The 23,100-nt window shown below is 46.1% G+C and overlaps 1 protein-coding gene across 1 annotated transcript in view; it reads left to right on the top strand.

The window, feature by feature from the left end:
- The window catches only part of LOC124599145 (tyrosine-protein kinase Dnt-like), a 560,517-nt gene that overhangs the window by 483,668 nt on the left and 53,749 nt on the right, over positions 1 to 23,100 (top strand). Inside the window, exon 4 of the mRNA XM_047136052.1 lies at positions 19,292 to 19,469. Coding sequence (XP_046992008.1) covers positions 19,292 to 19,469 — 178 coding nt within the window. The remainder of the gene's footprint in view (positions 1 to 19,291; positions 19,470 to 23,100) is intronic.

The raw sequence follows: 23,100 nt of genomic DNA on the forward strand, positions 1-23,100 counted from the left end.
CACATCCGTGTTTGGCGACACCTCGGTGAACGCACATCGGAAGCGTGTATTCGTCATCGGCATACTGGCGTATCACCCGGCGTGATGGTATGGGGTGCCATTGGTTACACGTCTCGGTCACCTCTTGTTCGCATTGACGGCACTTTGAACAGTGGACGTTAGATTTCAGATGCGTTACGACACGTGGCTCTACCCTTCATTCGATCCCTGCGAAACCCTACATTTCAGCAGGATTATACACGATCGCATGTTGCAGGTCCTGTACGAGCCTTTCTGGATACAGAGAATGTCCGACAGCTGCCCTGGCCAGCACATTCTCCAGATCTCTCACCAATTGTAAGAGGTGGTTGTTCTGGGTACTGATTTCTCAGGATCTATGCACCCAAATTGCGTGAAAATGTAATCACATGTCAGTTCTAGTATAATATATTTGTCCTATGAATACCCGTTTATCATCCGTATTTCTTCTTGGTGTAGCAATTTTAATGGCCAGTAGTGTATTATGGCTTAAGATTGATGATAGAAATTCACGTTGGTGTTTTGGCTACGTAATCCGTCGGACCTGAGCCCTATGGAACGCATCTGGGCCGCTACTGAACGTCACCTCTACGCTCACAAACAGTGGCCCATAATTTGCGGGAATGGCGTGATCTTTGTATAGATATGTGATGCCACATACCTCCAGAAACGTACCAAAGACTTGGCTCATCAGCATAAGTCCAGTAGAGGCGTAAATGTATCTATTTTTTTTACTATAGCGAGTGTTTTCACATATTAGCAGTTGCCTTTTCTCAATGCCACGAACTTCTGTTCCGCCGGTCTCCTTCCTTCCCATAGGACCCTCCTTTCCGTGACTTTGACTATAGTTCCGTCTACGGTGCCCTTGGCTTGAGTCGGCTTCTTCTCCCTGGGGGAGGCCAGTTGAGCAAACACTGCGGCCATCGCTGTTGTCACGTCCGTCGAACGTGTTCATATCATCTCAGTTCTCGAGAACTGTAAAGGACACACAGATCTCACATACTCATGTAAGAAATTATTATCTGGATCTGACAGAATTTGGAAGAGGCCTCTTTGTGAGCCTCCATTTCGCCGGTTGATCAAATTATGTAATATCTAGATATGTGGTGCTTTTGGATGTGATAGTGACCTAATTCTTGGCTGCATGAGACTGTGATGGCAGGTATACTTGTCATCAATGTTCAGGCGAACAGGATCTCAGTATTATGCACCAAGCACACCGTATTCCCTTCAAATCCATACCTCCAACATTCTGTGTCATTGCACACTGTGGATCAGATACTAGCAGAAGCTGTACTGGGACATTACCATCCCATGCCATGTCCCAGCTGCATTTGCAATGGTGCTATTGCAGGGAAACATGTACTGCTGATGAACTTCATCACATTGTGCTTAGCAGTGAGTCATGGTTCCGCACTGATCTAGATGACCACTATCTGCAAGTATGATGGCAACCTGGGAAGAGGTCCCTTCCTTCCAGTGTTTTGGAGAGGCATTGTGATGTTAGTCCTTGTGCCATATTGTGGGGAGCCATCAGGTATGACTTCAGGTCACAGCTGGTAGTGATTGAGGAGATTCTGAGTGCACAAGGATATGTACGGACATCTTACATCCCCATGTGTTACCTCTCATGTGTAATATCATTGTTCCATTTTTCAACAGACGTGGCACGTGTCTTTATGACTGTCTGTGTGATGTTGAGGTACTTCTTTAGCCATGAAGATCCCTAGATCTGTCCCCAATAGAACATGTGTAGGACCAGTTCAGATATCAACTCTGTCCCAGTGTCAGTATCCAGAGTATCAGGGACCAACCACAACAGTTATTTCCACCCATGGCATGTTTCCTGTTGGTTTGTGTAAACACACCCCACTATTTCTGCCTGTGTTGCACAAAAGACTCGAACACATGCATCCATGTTTTGCAGTATTAAGTAAGGAAAGCATTTGAAAAAGCTTCACCACCCCTAGTCCCCCCCCCCCCCCCCCTTTCCCCAACTCCCTGTCTGTGACGGGCTCCACCGTATCCCATCTGCTTTCCTACATGCACATCCTTAAGTCGATAAAAGCTGATCGTTCTCATACTGCGCATAATTTCCCTTCGTCGTTAGCCATAGGATCCAGGGAAGCACCCCCGCTTCTTGCCTCGCATTTTTCTTGGAATAATCACAGATAATTTGCGACTCTGGCACTGTGTAAGTGGAGAGAAATGGGGCGGTGTTTTCTCTTTCGACCTCTCGGTGACGAGAAAGGTCCGGTTGGCGGCGGTTTGTGCACTGACAGAAGGCGAACGCGCTATTTATTGGAGTGGCGCTGCGCAGTGCGTAAAGGTCAGTAGTTGTGCGTGTGGGCGGTGAGCTGCTTTCGCCGGCGACACCCGTACGTTCCCCAGGAGTTATCTGATGGCGCTCCCGGTATGGGCGGGGGCCGGTCCAGCTTGCAGGCTGCAGGCCGTGGCGTCTGGCCTTACACTGCAGCCGCCGTATCCGGCTGGGAGCGCGACACTCGGACATGTAGAGTGGCCATTACGTCGTTAAGGCTGGAGTGCGGTGCTCACTGCAGGCTGAGCTCTCAGGTCTTCCTCGATGAGCTGACGACAGGATGCGAACGAACATGGCGGGGCTGAAGGAGCACATTGTCCCTACGGTGGCGTGCAAGTAAGGGTTACCCGGAGGGACGCGGTGATCGAAGGACAGGTATCGTCACTGTACTCTTGAGCAGTAATGGAAGAAAAAAAATTATCGATACCATGAAGGATCGATACGTATCATCGATCAAATGTTTAGAGTACGTCCTATAGGCCCCAGTCTCTACGCATCTGATTTGAAAATCTGTCTGCAATAGACGTTTCTGAAAATAAACCGCTTGCAGCTGTATGTGAACTTTTACCCGAACACGGCCAGTTTCGTGATGTCAAATAACATCTTTAGGTTTACAGCTACAAGATAAGAAACGTGCAATCGACATTATGATAAAAAAAAGAGACCTATCCTAATGATCTATGACACTTTACTTTCACTTGCGTCTTTGTCCCGCAATGTTCGCAGGGTCGGCGTGGTTACAACGGATTTGGCAAGGTTAATTGAAAGGGGTGACTGGATGCCCTTCCTGCCGCCACCCCATACCCCCCCCCCCCCCCTCCCCAGGACGGAATCAGTGTACCCCAGCTGTCTGCGTCTAGTGGAAACCATGAAATAGTACGGAAGTGGTGCAAATGTCTGCGTGTCGTGTAACTGAGGCGGGATGTGGGGGCCAGCCCGGTATTCACCTAGCGGGATGTGGAAAACCGCCTAAAAACCACATCCAGGCTGGCCGACACACCGGCCCACGTCGTTAATCCGCCGGCGCGCCTACCCGAGTCCAGGAAGCAGTGCGTTAGCACCCTCGGTTAGCCCGGTGGGTGATGTATGATCAGTGACAACCGATGTGAAATACACGTCAGTAAAACGTTTAAGCCTTAATACAGGAAGGGGGGGGGGGGAGGAACTCAACCTTCTCAAAATAAAATACTGTTACCCACAACGAGCAGGACATCATAGTTTAAACTGACGGGTTGAAAAACTGAGATGTTAAAAGCGCGTTTCCTTACAGTGAGAAGATCAAAACAATAAGGCAACAGTTAAAGGTAAAAGCCCCAGAAAGCAACCGTGAAAGAGCATAGTTATGAAAATTTCATTCTAGGAAGCGGCGGGCAGCAACCCTCCAATCGCCTCGTCGTGCAGGACCACACTGCTAGTCAGTGTGATCTTGTGCGTCACGGAAGGCACTAGACCTACCAAACTTATTGCGCGGAAAGTTACGAACATTTTCGTGCATATCCAAGTATCATAGGAATGACTGAAGCCCCCGTTACACAGCACAACCATATAAACTATAAAATACTTCAACATTCCAAATGTGCAGGACCAAACAGACCAGAAGCAAAAGCATATACAAGTCGAGGAGCAATAACCAAGCAGTCGAATAACTACGACTTTACGTCCTTGAAAGGCAAAAAGTTCGTCAATGTATTGTAATGTCTTAACTCTGCCCGCTTTTTAAGGGTGTGTTGGGGGTATTGTTTGCCTTTCAGGGACATAATGTCATACTTGTCCGATTTCTTGGTTATCGATCCTGGGCTTCTTGTTATATGTTCTTGCGTCTGGTCTGTTTGGTTTTGTATTATATTTTTGTATACTGAAGTTTTTTGTGCTGTGTAAAGAGGGCCTCAGTCATTCCATGATATTTCGATAGTCACGAAAATGTTTGTAACTCTCCCTGCTATGTGGAAGGTCGCGATAGTGCTCTCCGTGACACACACGAATACATTGACTAGCAGTGTGGCCCATACGGCGAGGATTGCTGCCCGCCGCTTCCTAGTACGAAGTGAGTTTTCTTAACCATGGGCTTTCAGTGTTACTAGCTGGGGCTTTTACCTTTAATTATTTTCTTGTTTTGATCTTTTAACTTGTCAGGTTTTCATCAGGCCAGTTTGAACTATAATGCTCTGTTTCTTTTGCGGGTAACAGTATTTCATTTTCAGAAGGCTGAGTCCCCCTCCTGCTCGTATGAGGGCATAAATGTTATACTATTCATATTATACTATTTCATATTGGCTGTCATAGAGCATAGATTATTACGATAGGTATATGCTTTTTATCATAATATCAATTGTACTTCAACTGTCTTGCAGATGTACATCTGAGGATGCGATTTGACATCATGAAACCGGTCGTTTTCCTGTAAACGTTCTTACGCAGCTGGAAGCGGTTTACTTCGGAAACGTGGATTACTTCGGCTGCAGTTGCGCTCAACTATTTGTATCTCTTAGTGGATTTTCGTAAGGTTTAATCAGAATGACACAAGCTTTAAATCAAACAAAAAAATACACGAACAAGTTCACTGCCTGACAAGAAAAAGTGAAGCACCCATAAGGAAGGAGACAAACAAATGAAACTTCACGGCCTGAAGGGGTACATGATTTTATTACATTGATCACAATATCCAATCAAATTTAGAAACAGCTTGACAGTACGAGTCCACTTATGAATATGACATCGCTCCCCTTCTGGCCCGTAGGAATGCACTGATTGGGTTATATCCTCTCCTGAGGTAAGCTGGCCCACCACCACTGCTGCAACTGGTTCTTGATAGATAACCGGATAGTGACACTAGGACGGAGTTAACGTCTGAACTGGTCCCACAGATGCGCTATCGCATAGAGATAAGGGGACACTACTAGCGATGAGAGGACCTCCGCATATGCTGACAGTTGATAGAACCACATGCCATTTGTGGGAGAGCATTATTCTGTTAAACGAAGCAACGAAGATACAGTCGCATGAGAAGCCACACGTGAGTACGCAAGATGTCCGTGACATATCGTTCTACCATCAAAGTTCCCTTGATTGCTACGAGCCGTGACCTGAACTCATACCCAGTAGCTTCTCACACCATGATGCCATGAGTAACACAGCTATGCCACTCCAAATCGTTCGAAGGATGCGACATCTCCCCAGGTCGCCGCCGTTCTGGCCGACGAAGGTCATCCGGGGTCGTGCAGAAAAACGAACACTCGCTGAACACATTGCGGTGCCTTTCATCAGAAGTCCATGCTTCCCAGTCACGACACCACTCCAAAGCCAGCCGTTTGCGTTGTGATACTAACGGCAGTCAATACATGGGGCTGCTGCTGATCTCCAAGTGTCTAAAAACGAAAATAACGATCGGCGGACATATTTTCAGAAAAGAGCTTCAGAAAGTTCCTCAACTACTTGACCACCTGTGTTTTGTATCTTGCACGACTGTTCCTTTGGGGGAAACAGATGAGAAGATTATGGTTAGACGTACTGTCGAAGACGAGGGAATTAGAGAAAGACCACAATTACAGTTTCGGGAAGATAGGAAAGGAAACTGGCTTTCCCTTTCAAAGGAACCATCCCAGCATCCCCTCCAGGTCATTTAGCGAAATAATGGACAGCCAAAATCTGTATGGTTGGGCGGGGTTTTGAACGACTTCCCTCACGAATACGTGTCCACTGTCAAGCCACTGCGCCCATGTGGCCCTTATACAATGAAGAAAAAAAAATTACGCCTGGAAAGACGATGTCGATATTGATCCGATGATGGCATATGCCACCTGGGGGATAGTTGATATATTGGTAATGGTTTTAATGTTTTCCACCAACAGATAGCGTAAAGGCATAGCTAGCAGAGTGATAGATGTGTGTACCCTTTAATAGGAAATGCTCACAGCCAGAGGTCCCAGTGTGCTGCAGACTTGTAAAGCAAGCCGGTAACCATGCCACAGTCCGGCCCCGGTAGCTGAGTGGTCAGCGCGACAGAATGTCAATCCTAAGGGCCCGGGTTCGATTCCCGGCTGGGTCGGAGATTTTCTACGCTCAGGGACTGGGTGTTGTGTTGTCCTAAACATCATCATTTCATCCTCATGAGTCACCGAAGTGGCGTCAAATCGAAAGACTTGCACCCGGCGAACGGTCTAGTCGACGGGAGTCCCTAGTAACACGAAATTTTCATTTACCGTGCCACAGAGATGCATTCATGCTTCCCAAAACCAAATGAGCGAGTCTCAAAGGGGTCAAATTGTGGCCTTCCTAGCGGCGGGATGGTCCTTTCGGAGAATTGCTACACAAGTCGGACGTGCTGGGGCACCAGGATCCTTGTACTGTTTCGACAGCAGTGACTGTTGTATAGATACCAGAGGACAGATAAGAGGTTCTTTGGAGTCCAGACGTGTCAACACGAACTGTTACGAACTGGTTATTAGCAGTGGGGCTACAGACACGGACACCTCTAGCCCATCCTCCACTCACCCCACAGTATCGATGTGCACGGCTCAACTTGTGCCGTCAGAGGATCCCTTGGAAAATGGAATGGTGCGCCGTGGTCTTCAGCGATGGAAACGGGTTCTGCCTGCACCCAAATGATGGTTGTTTGCGCATACGACGTACACCTGTTGAGTGCTTTCTCGTAGAGTGCATTCGTCCAAGACACACTGGCCTTATGGTTTGGGGTGCGGTAAGCTACAGCCCTCGTTCAGCTATGGTATTTCTGAACGGGACGCTAATCAGCGCTCGGTACGTGCAGAATGTTGTTAGGGCCTTCTTTTGCAACAGAATGGTGATGTGTTGTTCCAATAGGATAATTCTGGCCCACGCACTGCCCGTGAAACTCAACATACTCTGCAACTTCCCTGGCCAGCACGATCTCCTGACTTGTCTCCAATCAAGAACATGTAGTTTACGATGGGAAGGGAAGTGACTCGTGCGAGTCATCAGCGTACAACCCTTACAGAACTACGTGAACGGATCGAGTAGGCGTGGCATAACATTTCGCAGAGCAGTATTCGTTATCTGTACGATCGACTGGGTGCCACAGTCTGCGCCTGTATTACACCCGTGGATGCTATACCACGAACTAATATGGGTACTGCTCCATGGGTCGATACCTGGTACCTCAGAACCGCTTGTGCTACTAATCTGTGAATGTAATCATCTTATGTACTTCATATGAACTGTTGCAACAGAAATCTTTAGTGAATTTGGAACCTCTAAAATGGTGTACTGATATTCGTTCCCAGCAGTGTAAAAAAGACCAAGCTTTGGACATCAACTCTATGCTCTGATGATAGTAATCCATTCTCTTATGAATCTTTCCAGAGTAATATGACGTTTTATATAAGTTTGCAGGCTCTCGAGGCCATTGTCATTGAAGAGAAAACTTCTAAATTGTGAGGCCGCGTCATGTTCGTTCCTCTTCAGATTTCTTCTTCACAGGTCGATGTTTCGACACTCTGCTGAAGTCTTCTACAGGACTTTACTATTATCCACAGTCAGTTCACTGGGGCCACAAGGAGATTCTTGAAAAAAATACCAGCAGAAGCGTCGAAATATCGTCTTTTCAAGAAGAAACTTGAAGAAGAACGTGACGTAGCCTATCAACCAAAAAGGTTTGCCTTCTGTAATATGCCGTTCACGCTTTAAAGTGCCTTATGTGCGAAGACAGCGTATAGGTAATAAGCGAAAACGAAGTAATATCTAACTATTAATTGGATCATTGTGCCTCTTGTAATACACTGAAGAGGGAAACAGTATCACGGAACAGAAATCATACACTACTGACCATTAAAATTGCTACACCAAGAAGAAATGCAGATGATAAACGGGTGTTCATCGAACAAATATATTATGCTAGAACTGAATTCTGATTACATTTTCACGCAATTTGGGTGTATATATCCTGAGAAATCAGTACCCAGAACTGCCACGTCTAGCCGTAATAATGGCCTTGATACGCCTGGGCATTGAGTCAAACAGGGCATGGATGGCGTGTACAGGTACAGCTGCCCATGCAGCTTCAACACGATACCACAGTTCATCAAGAGTAGTGACTGGCGTATTGTGACGAGCCAGGTGCTCGGCCACCATTGACGAGACGTTTTCAATTGGTGACAGATCTGGAGAATGTGCTGGCCAGGGCAGCAGTCGAACATTTTCTGTATCCAGAAAGGCTCGTACAGGACCTGCAACATGCGGTCGTGTATTATCCTGCTGTAATGTAGGGTTTCGCAGGGATCGAATGAAGGGTAGAGCCACGCTTCGTAACGCGTCTGAAATGTAACATCCACTGTTCAAAGTGCCGTCAATGCGAACAATATGTGACCGAGACGTGTAACCAATGGCACCCCATAACACCACGCTGGGTGATACGCTAGTATGGCGATGACGAATACACACTTCCAATGTGCGTTCACCGCGATGTCGTCAAAGACGGATGCGACCATCATGATGCTACAAACAGAACCTGGATTCATCCGAAAAAATGACATTTTGCCATTCGTGCACCCAGGTTCGTCGTTCAGTACAACATCGCAGGCACTCCTGCCTGTGATGCAGCGTCAAGGGTAACCGCAGCCATGGTCCCCGAGCTGATAGTCCATGCTGCAGATGGTTGTTGTCTTGCAAACGACCTGTTGACTCAGGGATCGAGACGTAACTGCACGATCCGTTACAGCCATGCGAATAAGATGCCTATCTCGACTGCTAGTGATAGGAGGCCTTTGGGACCCAGCACGGTGTTCCGTATTACCCTCCTGAACACACCGATTCCGTATTCTGCTAACAGTCATTGGATCTCGACCAACGCGAGCAGCGATGTCGCGATACGATAAACCGCAATCGCGATGGCTACAATCCGACCTTTATCAAAGTCGGAAACGTGATGGTACGCATTTCTCCTCCTTACATGAGGCATGACAACAACGTTTCACCAGGCAACGCTGATCAATTGCTGTTTGTGTATGAGAAATCGCTTGGAAACTTTCCTCATGTCAGCACGTTGTAGGTGTCGCCACCTGCGCCAACCTTGTGTGAATGCTCTGAAAAGCTAATCGTTTGCGTATCACAGCGTCTTCTTCCAGTCAGTTAAATTTCGCGTCTGTAGCACGTCATCTTCGTGGTGTAGCAATTTTAATGGCCAGTAGTGTAGTTGCACTAGTTACGTAGTTATATTTCACGATAAGGGGCAAGTGACGCGTCTTACAGTGGGCGAGTAATCTGTAATATATAAACTCTTTCTTTTGAGTTTTTGTTGACGCTCACCTCGCGTTGCAAGGTCTATGAGTAGATGAAAGCTATTTGACCACGCCCTCCCGGCCACGCCCATCGCTGATCAAACTGGAGGACACAACGGCCGTGCGACAGCACCGTAAGCTGACTCACTGCTGGACTGAAACGCGTAGCTTAACTGAAGTTTCCGAGGCCTCACCTTACTGGCGGCACCGCGTGTTTGCCCGACTGAAATCTTACAGTGCAGAGAAATTAATTCGATGGAGCGGTATTAGGAGAGAATTTTCCGCTGACTGAAAAAATGACCAGCAATTTCTTTTTCTTGTGTCTTAATCGATTTCGGAGCTACCAGCCCCATATTCAGATGCACCTCGCGCATATACTTCTTATAGGAATAAGATATGTATTTCCTAGGATCCTAGCTTTCTGACATCACCGTCTAGAAGTAGTGTGCACAGCAAAACCTGTATCGACCACCGAGGAGACACCGGGTCGTGTTGTGAACAAAGGTTTTGCAGTCCACGCTACTACTGGATGTTGACGTCAGCGAGCTAAGATCGTAGGAAATACTTACCCCCGATTCTTCAAAGGATCGCGATTCAGTCTGGAACCGCACGACCGCTACGGTCGCAGGTTCGAATCCTGCCTCGGGCATGGATGTGTGTGATGTCCTTAGGTTAGTTAGGTTTAAGTAGTTCTAAGTTCTAGGGGAGTGATGACATCAGATGTTAAGTCCCATAGTGCTCAGAGCCATTTGAACCATTTTTTGAACCATCTTCAAAGAATCGAACGCCCATGTATATAAAGCAGCTTCAAACGTCCGACTACTGGATGATTGTAATCTGGCTGTTTGTGCTCCATTTCAACCAAAAGCAAGTTTTCCGCGCATCTCAGTGTTTATGACGTCATATCTCCTGAACATTAATATAATTTTGCAGATACATTCACAGTTGTATGTAGGGGGTTGGGTTGTTTTGGGGGAAGAGACCAAACTGCGAGGTCATTGGTCTCATCGGATTAGGGAAAGATGGGGAAGGAAATCGGCCCTGCGCTTTCAAAGGAACCATCCCGGCATTTACTTGGATCGGTTTAGGGAAATCACGGAAAACCTAAATCAAGATGGCCGGCCGCGGGATTGAACCATCGTCCTCCCGAATGCGAGTCCAGTGTGCTAACCACTGCGCCACCTCGCTCGGTTGTTGTATATTGGTACTGTGTGCAAAGTGTGCCACGATTCGAGATTGTTGTGAAGAAGTAATAAATTTAAAGGTGCCTGTGAGCCATTTTAAGCAAAAGGTATTTTTCCACGCATCTAAATGGCTCTGACGTTATACCTCCTGAACTATGTTTTACATTGATATAATTTTGCATGTACATTCAGTTACACATGTGTATACTGTGTGCTAACAGGTTTACGAAGATTCGCAGTGAAGAAGTAATAAATTAAAAGATCATGTCTGATGCTGAAATTTTACTGCAGGAACAGCGAAAATGTAGTAAGCGACAAATTTTTTACTTTTTATCATTTTTTGGGGTGATTTTAGCGAGAAAAAAGTTTGTTATATGTTTGAAATTACATGTACAGTTTGCTGAGAGTGGCTAAGTGCTTTAGCGAGAAAAAAGTTCGTTATATGTTTGAAATTATGTGTAAAGTTTGTTGACAGTCACTAAGTGCTCTCATTCTCAAATACTGGATGAATAATCTCCAAGTGTCTCCGTGCTGTCAGCTACGCTACCACAAGAAAATTGTTTCTAACTGTTATGCTTGTATTATTGTGCTAAACTTTTAACATGAGATTAAGTGTCTTAATGAGTGGGTTAGGACAGTGTTTTAAACGTTTATTAAATTCGATCAATAATTACACGAAATCATTTTTGTTGCCCCTCGAAACCGTCCTTATTCCCTACGGGTTACGGGGTAGTCGCCTCTAAGACAAAACAAAACGATGCGGCACGAAGGAATTAACCGAATGGGACGGAAGTCGATAGATGTTTTTGTATCCCACCTGGAAGGCGGCGCGTGGGTCTGCTCCTGAAAACTGAAAGGTTGACGGAATGAAGGAAGTGAGTAGGAACAGGAAAAGGTAATACACGTGGGTACTGCAAGAAAGTAAAAGTGGTTTACTGGTGCATGAATATATACAGAGCATACGTAACTTTGTACGTAGGTGCGAAGCCGTAGACCCGACGTAAAGTAGAGCAAATATATATTAAGCGAAGAAGAATGAGGAGAATCTGGAGCGGAGGTCGCAGATCCGGACAGCGCCTGCTAGAGGGCGCTGTCGTCGGTGTCGGTGTCGTAGTGCCAACCTACGCCGTGGCATCGTAGCTATTGGTACCGCAGCTGTGATGCACATCTACAGACAAACAAGTGATTACAATTTGAGAAAAATTCAGTAATTTATTCAAGAGACGGAACTTCACAAATAGAGCAAGTCAGTAACGCGTTGGTTCGCCACTGGCCCTTATGAAACAGTTATTTGGCTTGGCATTGATTGATAGAGTTGTTGGTGTTCCTGTAAGTGATGTCGTGCCGGATTCTGTCCAACTATCGCTTTAGATCGTCAAAATCCCGAGACGGATGGACGGCCTTGCACATAATGCTCCAAACATTCTCAATTGGAGAGAGATCTGACAACTTTGCTGGCAAAGGTAGGGTTTGCCAAGCTCTAAGACAAGCAGTAGAAACTCTGGCGTGTGCGGGCGGGCTTTATCGTGCCGAAATGTAAGTTCAGGATGGCTTGCTATAGAGGACAACAAAACTCGACGTGCGATATTGTCCATGTACCGCTGTGCAACAAGGGTACCGCGAATGAGAACCAAACGAGACCTGCTGTGAAAGGAAATGGCACCCTAGAGCGTCACTCTTCGACGTCGGGCCGTACAGTGGGCGACAGTTACATTGATATCCCATAGCTGTGTGAGGATTCTCAATGGTCATCGTGGATCAGTTCGAAGTGGATCTCATCCTCAAAGGCAATCCTACTCCAGTCAATGAGATTCCAGGCCGAAGACGTCTGTGGAGATGCCCTGGAAAAGCGGTGGGACACCAACCTGATTGTCGCCCGCCATACGGCATGGAAACCAGGAGTGATGGTCTTGGGAGCCATTTTTTTTAAGAGTAGGTCCCCTTTAGTTGTCATTATTAAGATGCAAACGGATTCACCATCTTGGAAGCAGAAGTAGAAAAAGCGCTGAAGGGGATTGAGAATAGGAAGGCATGTGGAATTGATGATTTACCAGCAGAACTGTTGAAGAGTCTGGGAAACAAGGCAAGAAAAGAAATAGTCTACCTCTGTAACAAGATATATGGCAGAGGCGAATGGCCTGAGGACTTCCTTGCAACAGTTATGATACCAACGGAGAAAAAGACAAACACTCAAAAACGTGAAGAGCACCGGACATCAGTCTAATTTCTCATGCAGCTAAAGTCTTGCTGAGAGTGTTGAGTAGGCTATATGGCAAGCTGGATAGAGAGATTGCTGAGGAGCAGTTCGGGTTTAGAAGAGGAAAGGGAACAAGAGATGCTTTTGCCCTGTTAAGAACTGTAGGGGAAAGATATACGGAAAAAGGTAGAGATTTCTTTGCTGTTTTTATAGATTTAGAGAAGGATTTTGACAGAGTTTAGTGGGACAAGTTGAAGGATATTTTGAAGAGGAAAGGAGTAGATTGGAAAGAGGTTCGACTCATGCAGAATCTATATATACACCAGAAAGTAAGGATAAGGATTGGAAATGAAATGTCAGAAGGAAGCAGCATTGGACGAGGTGTTAGATAAGGGTGTTGACTTTCCCCACTGTTGTTTAACGCATAACTTGAAGAGATTATTGCGAAAGGCTTAGATAGGAAAAGAGGAATATGTATTGGTGGAAAGAGACCAGAATGTATAAGATTTGCTGATGACATGGTATTAGTGGCAGAAAGTGAGCGGACAGTGAATAACATGCAGAAAGATCTGAATGAAGCTTGTGTGGAATATGGGATGCAAATAAACACAGCAAAAACAAAGTATGGTCATCAGTACAAGACGCAGACGGTTCAATATTAAAATAGGACAATCTAAAATTAGCCAAGTAAATGCATTTAAATATCTTGGAAGCACAATAACTGAAGACTTGATATGTCACCAGGAGGTGTAAACTCGAATTGCCGTAGCGAAGGAGGCATTCAACAGAAAGAGGAAACTCTTATGTGGCAAATTAGATAAAGGTCTAAGGAAAAATGGTTCAAATGGCTCTGAGCACTATAGGACTTAACTTCTAAGGTCATCAGTCCCCTAGAACTTAGAACTACTTAAACCTAACTAACCTAAGGACATCACACACATCCATGCCCGAGGCAGGATTCGAACCTGCGGCGGTAGCGGTCGTGCGGTTCCAGATTGTAGTGCCTAGAACCGCTCCGCCACCCCGGCCGGCTCTAAGGAAAAGGCTTGGCAAATGTTTTGTCTGGAGTGTGGCACTATAAGGGGCAGAAACGCGGACGCTGAGACGAGAGGATGAAAAAAGGTTAGAAGCATTTTAGATGTGGTTGTGGAGGAGAATGGAGAGAATAAGCTGGATGGAAAGAGTGAGTAATGGAAGAGTATCGGAAAGGGTTGGTGAGAGAAGATGTCTGGTGAAGGTTGTAAGAGAAAGGAAAAAGAACTGGTTGGGACATTGATTGAAACGGGAGTGCTTGCTAGCAGATTCTTTGGAAGGATGGTTTGTGGGAGAAGACTGAGAGGAAGAAGGAGATACAAGATGAGGGACGAATTAAAGGGCAGAGGAAATTATGCAGACCTGAAGAGGATGGCAGAAGACCGGACGGCCTGGAGAACTACCATGTGAAAACCTGCCTTTTGGCAGAAATGATGATTATGCAAAAAATAGTGTGTTACAAGACCACAACAGACTAGCTATACTATAACTGAAATATATTGGATCGTTAAAAGTCGGCACCATTCGAAATACTATTTAGACTCAGCGACCCAGTGTTGTGACACTATAATTGCCTGACGATGTGTTATTGTGTTTCCTGTGTGAGGAGAGGGTTAACTGATTAATGACAGTAATTGTAATTGTATTTAACTCTTCAGCAGCGGCACTGGTCAGTGTTTTTCCCGCATTGAGGCGCCGCGCGTTTTCATACTGCATCTATCTGCTCTGCTTTCCGTTTATCCCGTCGTGGGAAGGCAGTCGTAGTCGAAAGCCCGAGGCTGCTATTTTAATACACTGACCTTTACTAAAATAACCACGAATTATGCGACATCTCATTTGTTCAAAAAGCTCTATCGTTGAAGGCTCACAGAACATAATTGTACTCACAGTGACTCGATGCGACTGGCTGACACATAAATTCATTTACGTTATTGTTCTGCTGGTAGCATAACTGGGAGGCAATTAAATCTGAGCGACCCGCCACGCAATCTCGTTTGCCGTTCGCGGTCAATCATGTTAGCGGCGCACAACTACAAACTACGAACGGACTTACACCACATTCAAAGTAAAGTGTCCAGTATGAGTCTGAACTGCATTGCGTGCGTGCTTTGATGTTCAAAACGCAATCTCATTTGCCGTTCGCGGTCAATCATGTTAGCGGCGCACAACTACAAACTACGAACGGACTTACACCACATTCAAAGTAAAGTGTCCAGTATGAGTCTGAACTGCATTGCGTGCGTGCTTTGATGTTCAGAACTGTTAGTGCGACGAGTTGCCAGAGATAACGGACGGACATTTTGGCGGAAGGTCAAAACTATGTGTATCTACTGTGTTTGCAGTTACTTACTGAATTACATTCATACCGGCTCATACTGAACCAACAAGTGACTCTTTTACCTCAGGCTCCTCTTCAATTAATCTAATCGCAGTTACAACTTTGTGTTGGAAGCTATACAAAATTGTGAATTTTGTGCATCCTGACGATTAGTTGCTTCAAATAATAAAATCGATAAATTCTTCAGTATCAATATGTGCAATATCTCTTTAACGTTAATGCTGACTATTTATATTCCACCGCTGTCCGGGGCGTCTCCAGACACGCCTTAGATCTCCAATTTCATTGACTGGAGTAGAATACTCTTGAGTGATAGTCCCGCTTCGAATTGAGCCCCGATGACCAGCACCATGGGGGTCTGTGCGACGAACCACTGACAAAAACGTCGCCGCCGAGACAAGTGCGTGCGTAATAAGACCGGTACGCGTTAAAAGCGTTACGGAGAGTGGCAGTTGTGGAGAATGTTCCACACGGTCGCTGGGTTACCTCTGCTGGTGGGTCCGCGCCTGGTGCTGATGCAGGGGTCACTGGCAAAGATGTTTCGTCTCCATTCTCAAGTGATTCTACCCCCTCTGGAACGCGTTTCCGGCCATGTGTACGAAGGGTGTCCGTAAAATAAGGATCCCAATTTTTTTTTACAGTGTAAAACATTTTTATTTCATGAATGCGTACATTTTGGGAAGTTCAGACTTAAACCTAATTTTCTACATAGTCGCCGTTGAAGTCAATACATTTTTGCATGCGGTGTACGAGCTTTTGAATGCCCGAGTCAAAACAATCTGCCGCCAAGCCGCGCAGATACCTGAGAACCGCTTCTTCCAGCCCTTCTCTGTCGCCGAAATGCGTTCCACCCAGGTGTTCCTTCGTGTCAGGGAAGAGATGGTAGTCAGTTGGGGCTAAGTCCGTGTTGTAGGGTGGGTGTTTTGCCCCATCCAAATTTTGCGATGAACTCGTTGGTGGCTTTAGCGGTATGCAGTCGTGCGTTATCCTGATGCAGACGCACCCCCTTGGACAGCGTACCGCTCCTCTTGTTTTGAATTGCACGGCGCAATTTTTGCAGTGTGTCGCAGTACCCGGCAGCGTCGATTGTTGTGTATCGGTGGGCAAGAACTCGCACAACAATACTTCCTTCTTGTCCCAAAACACTGTTACCATCACTTTGTCGACACTTTGCGTTTCTTTGTATTTTCGCGATCTCGGCGACTCTGGGTGCTTCCATTGTTTGGACTGTTCTTTGGTTGCGGGTGAGCGGTAGTGCACCCAAGTCTCGTCTCCAGTGACGATGGAGTCGAGGTATTCCTCGCCAAGAGTTCCGTGGTCTTAAGAAGCTCTTGGGCCGCTTCAACGCGTTGACGTTTGTGGTCTTCGGTCAACATCCTTGGCACCCACCTCGCGCAAACCTCAGCATACCCTAAATGCTCCGTCAAAATCTTGTCAATAGAAGTTTTGCTGACATCAGGGATCATTTCGGAGTGCTCACGAACTGTCACTCTTCGATCTGAGATTGTTTCGTCATAAAGAGATGGCCGTCCGGAGCGCTCCTCATCATGGACGTCAGTACGCCCGTTCTTGAATTCTCTGCACCATTGGCCGGCTGGAGAGGCCGAGGGGTTCTAGGCGCTTCAGTCTGGAACCACACGACCACTACGGTCGCAGGTTCGAATCCTGCCTCGGGCATGGATGTGTGTGATGTCCTTAGGTTAGTTAGGTTTAAGTAGTTCTAAGTTCTAGGGGACTGATGACCTCAGAAGTTAAGTCCCATAGTGCTCAGAGCAATTTGAACCATTAATGCACCATTTTTGCACATGTTGTATGGTCTTACACTTGTCTCAGTAGATTTCGCATAGCTGGGAATGGAATTCTGCCGGCGCAACGTTTTTTGCAGACAGGAAATGAATCACCAAGCGCAGCTCACATGTGGCCGGCGAAGCGTGGGGGAGATCCATCACGTACGGCTGCCAAGCCAAGACTGAGCTCCGTAGGCAGTTCGCTAGGGAGGGAATTTGGAGTGGGGGAACCAAGGTACACTACAGAATCGCGGGATCCACCGTAACAGCCATGGAGGTAAAAATAAGGGCAGTTGTCATGACGTCACAAACTTGAAGCCGACCCAAGTGAAGATCCGCCATGTTAGCTACCCCAAAACATTCACTTCTGGTGGTTTGATTCCTTGTAGTCGTGAAGAGTTTTGATAAAAAATGCCAGCTTGCGTCGCTTACGGGTGTACTAATCGTTCTGATTGTAGTCTAAAGTTTGAACAAATGACATTTCATTCGTAAGTGGACTTGTTTAAGCGCTATTTTCTTATATATACTAGAAATTCTGATGCGCTGTTAAGGTTTGCAGTATGGTTTTACTTCTATGATTTGACTTTAGATTACCCATCAATTCAACGCGAAGAGTTCTCTGGAGGTGAGCAATACACTTGGTTTTCATTGTTTGGTCATTCCCAAGTAACTGAAAAGTCCTGGCAAGAAATATCCTGGAAATGGGGACTAATATTTTAAAATGCGATAATTTCATATAAAAGTAATGTAACTACATGTAGTTAATTAAATCTTCAGTAAAATGTGTGGAACACCTGTTACAGTGGTTAAATTATAAGTACTTAAAGGGTTACATATGTTAAAGCAACGTACCCTATCTAAGCCCAGGCTATTTAGATCATTACATTAGTCACTGTGTTGTCGTGTTACCCTGTAAATTGCTGTTATTTGCCACACTGGATGTCACTTGGTAGGTGCAATTGAAAAACAAAGCAGATGTGTAAACTGCAATGGGTCTGACAATCTTAAATTCCGTTCTTTTCCTTCGTAATTTAACGAATCTTTCACTTTGTTGAAAAAAAAAAAAGGTTCAAATGGCTCTGAGCACTATGGGACTTAACATCTATGGCCATCAGTCCCCTAGAACTTAGAACTACTTAAACCTAACTAACCTAAGGACAGCACACAACACCCAGCCATCACGAGGCAGAGAAAATCCCTGACCCCGCCGGGAATCGAACCCGGGAACCCGGGCGTGGGAAGCGAGAACGCTACCGCACGACCACGAGATGCGAGCTCACTTTGTTGAGATGACAGCTGGCTTGTTTATATCATCGCTGCATACATCGATGGGACACCAAAGGAAATAAGGTAAGTTTCTTGCAAACATAAACATTAAAAATTTGCATTTCACTTGAAAATGCAACGAATAGAAATTGGTGCCTCTAAACTATCAATAATTGCTTTTGGAGTTCTGGCTGTATCAATTATCGACACAAACACAAGTCAATGAAAGTGAATAGAAATGGATTACGGAAGCGCGCTTTTCATAGCAAATACTTCTCTTCTCGGTTATTCGAAGTGTATGAACAGAAAGGAATTACAGTACTGAGGCCAGAAGCGTCATATTTTCATGTCGTATTACTGTATCGAATGCGCATTTAAGACCAGAAAAACGTTTGGAGTTGCGTTCCTTATGCTGTGTTGTTCACTAAAATAGTGTAACATTAACTATATAAAATAAACATTGCGTGCACACGACAGAAACAACGAACAAGAAGCAATTGTAAACACTGGTCTGCTAATGTTTTGGGGGATCCAAGATTGCGGCAGGCCCCTCCCACTACCTTCAAGACAACGTACAGCCTAAGTCTGTAGCGCCATCTCCCCTTATTCTACCTCCATGGTAACAGCCCTTTTCAGGACTGTAGCGCCATGGGAACCTTACTTTACGGACAACCCTTGTACATGTGACCCTTGGCCCTTATCCACTGAGGGACCATTTCCTGCAGTTACGGTCTCATTTACAGACATCCAGCTTTCTGGTGACGTCGTATCACTGCAACTAGCCTAGAGAGAAGAGAGACAGAGATGTTTAGTGTTCAACATGTTGTGGGTGCTGAAGGCGTTAAGGAAGAGGTCACTGAGCACCCGAGTGAGAGTCGCGTGTGGTGTGTGTGTGCAGAGAGCCAGCAGCCGTCGGTGGTGGTGGATGCGGCGGCCGCCGTGTCGGAGGCGACGCCGACGCTGGTGTTCTACGTGGCGCTGGGCTGCGCATGCGCGCTCATCGTCATCGTGCTGCTCGCCGTCGCGGGCTGCTACCTCAGGACCTCCAAGGCGCGCCGCCACGGGCACATCCTGCAGTGAGTACCACCCTTGTCGCATAAGAGCCTCTTTTGCGTCTGGCAAAACTCCTCCTTTAACTGGAATATGGATAAAAGTATATTAAACGGTAATACAGGGTGGCGCACGAAATGTGTTACCATTTTGTTTTTGAATATAAACTTTATTGTCAATACAATCTGAAAGGAACATATACTACAATGAAGAGCCGTCCGTGGAGTGTTTTTCTAACTCAGCACGTGCTCAATATGTCCACAATTTCGTTTCCTAACTTCCTTCAAACGAACACTGAAGTTAGTGATTACCCTATGGCACATGTCTTCCGTAATTTCACTGCAAGCTTGAATAATAAGTCTTCTGAGCTCCATTAAATCACGTGGACGTTTCCGGAAAATTTTTTCCTTTAGGTACCCCCAAAGAAAAAAGTCACATGGATTGAGGTCTGGACTATTGGGGTGCCAATTTTGTCCGTCAATGAAGCGACCTGGAAACCTGAGTGAAATGATCCTCATCTCGAAATTCTCGTGTAAAAACTCCAACACAGTGTTTGCAGTATGAGGTCTTGCTCCATCTTGCATGAACCACTGTGTGTTGAAGGGCAAGGCAGTAGCAAGAAGCTGTGGAATTTAATGGAGCTCAGAAGACTTATTCTTCAAGCTTGCAGTCAAATTACAGAAGACATGTGCCGTAGGGCAATCACTAACTCGTTCGTTTGAAGGAAATTAGGAAACGAAATAGTGGACATACTGAGCATGTGCTGAGTTAGAACCAATCTCCATGGACGGCTCTTCATTGTAGTATATGTTCCTTTCAGATTGTATTGACAATAAAGTTTATATTCAAAAACGAAATGGTAACACATTTCGTGCGCCACGCTGTACATAACAGGTACAAGAGCTAGAGGGGAAAAATAAAAACGGAAGACCAAGAAGCATGTGCACGGATTTTGAAAGTGTATAAGGCAAGCATGCAGTCTTCCACCTATACTATTCAATCTACAGAGTGTAAACGATAACTGTTTACAATGTTTATTAAAAGACGCTTGTGGTCTATCAGATCAAGAACTATCTCTGATTAATTAAGGTCAGGATGATCAATGTCGTCTCCAGTGCGGATGCACACCAGTCTCTTAACTCTTATGGGAATCGGTGAAATGCCGTGAGTAATGAGGATAAAGGGCAAGGGGCACTACATTCGTAGTGTGTCAATAGGTTGAAAATCTGGGTCTGATAGGAGGCGTGCTAGGGTAGTCCCTGCGATTGCAATGATCAGTTTCCGGATAGTGCAGTGATCAGCGCATCTGCCTAGTAAAGGAGACCCAGCTTCGAATACCGATCCGCTAAAATTTTTCAACCTTCTCCATCGATTTAAATCAGTGCCCACTCGCAGTCAATGTCTGTAATTCCTTTGTGTCTGAATTATCTCTAATTGGCCTACAAAAATAACCTAAACTACATCGCATGCGCGTCTCGCGAGTTTTTCATTATTCTCACATTCTGGTGCTTTTTGATCCACGCACGTACTCTCCGAGCTGTGTGACATGTTGCAGTGTCCTGCTGGTAGATGCCACGATACCGAGGAAGAAAGAAACTGCAAGTAGGGGTTGGTATGGTCCCAAAGGGTAGATGCATACTTGTATTGATCCTTTGCGCCTTTCAGAACGATTCTTAAGTAATAGAACCCAGTGCGTTGTCCTCGATGGTGAGTGTTTATCGGAGACGAGGGTATCATCTGGAGTGCCCCAGGGAAGTGTGGTAGGTCTGCTGTTGTTTTCTATCTACATAAATGATCTTTTGGATAGGGTGGATAGCAATGTGCGGCTGTTTGCTGATGATACTGTGGTGTACGGAAAGGTGCCGTCGTTGATTGACTGTAGGAGGATACAAGATGACTTGGACAGGATTTGTGATTGGTGTAAAGAATGGCAGCTAACTCTAAATATGGATAAATGTAAATTAATGCAGATGAATAGGAAAAAGAATCCCGTAATGTTTGAATACTCCATTAGTAGTGTAGCGCTTGACACAGTCACATCGATTAAATATTTGGGTGTAACATTGCAGAGCAATATGAAGTGGGACAAGCATGTAATGGCACTTGTGGGGAAGGCGGATAGTCGTCTTCGGTTCATTGGTAGAATTTTGGGAAGATGTGGTTCATCTGTAAAGGAGACCGCTTATAAAACGCTAATACGACCTATTCTTGAGTACTGCTCGAGCGTTTGGGATCCCTATCAGGTCGGATTGAGGGAGGACATAGAAGCAATTCAGAGGCGGGCTGCTATATTTGTTACTGGTAGGTTTGATCATCACGCGAGTGTTACGGAAATGCTTCAGGAACTCGGGTGGGAGTCTCTAGAGGAAAGGAGGCGTTCTTTTCGTGAATTGATACTGAGGAAATTTAGAGAACCAGCATTTGAGGCTGACTGCAGTACAATTTTACTGCCGCCAACTTACATTTCGCGGAAAGACCACTAAGATAAGATAAGAGAGATTAGGGCTCGTACAGAGGCATATAGGCGGTCATTTTTCCCTCGTTCTGTTTGGGAGTGGAACAGGGAGGCAAGATGCTAGTTGTGGTACGAGATACCCTCCGCCGCGCACCGTATGGTGGATTGCGGAGTATGTATGTAGATGTAGATCTCACCCAGGGAATGCCACGGAAACCTCCACCAGAATATAAAGCTCCCTCCTCCGGCCTCGACCCTTTCGACGATTGCTGGAGGTCCATATACGCCAACGGTCGTCTGTCCGATGGAGCATAAAACGTGATTCACCTGAAGAGGATACCTAGCGCCACTCAGCAGACGTCCAGTTGCGTTATTATCTTGCAAATTCCAGTCTTCGTCGCCCATGAATAGCAGTCAGCATGGGTGCATGAATCACGCGCGGTGCTGCGGACGCCCATATACAGCAACGTCCGATGGACGGACGCTGGCGACACGCTGTTGGCAGCCCATTAGTTCGTCTGGCGACCGGGGTCTGTTGCTCAACAGTTGCACGGCTATTCACCCGTACACATCTCCACAGCCGTCCTTTACCCCTTTCATCTATGGCCTGTGATGCGCTGCAATTTCCTCGGCGCCAGTTTTTAGGATAGCGGCATTTTTCCATGCACGGTATGCTTTAACCTGGGCGGCAGGGGAACAAAAAAATGGCTCTGAGCACTATGGGACTTAACATCTGAGGTCATCAGTCCCCTAGAACTTAGAACTACTTAAAGCTAACTAACCTAAGGACATCACACACATCCATGCCCGAGACAGGATTCGAACCTGCGACCGTAGCAGTCGCGCGGTTCCGGACTGAAGCGGCTAGAACCGCTCGGCCACCGAGGCCGTCGGCAGGGGAACAGTTTACAAACTTAGGCCTTTCGGAAACGCTCACACTCTTAGCCCGAAAGCCAACGATCATGTCCTTTTGCACGTCAGGTAGATCGCTCCGTTTCTGTATTACCACAACGACTGCACTGTTTTCCGCATCCCCCAGACAAGCTTTATATACCCTCCACTGCTGGTGCTGCCACCTGCCGTCTGTACTGCAGCATGTATCTGCACGGGCGTCGTTGTAGTGTCTTCTTTCCAGACATTTCTCACCTCTGAAGCACAATGTGCTTTCTGGCCGAAGTTAGAGGTCCCAGGAAGCTGAAAGG

This window comes from Schistocerca americana, chromosome 1 (genome assembly GCF_021461395.2).
Source record: "Schistocerca americana isolate TAMUIC-IGC-003095 chromosome 1, iqSchAmer2.1, whole genome shotgun sequence".
NCBI lineage: Eukaryota > Metazoa > Arthropoda > Insecta > Orthoptera > Acrididae > Schistocerca > Schistocerca americana.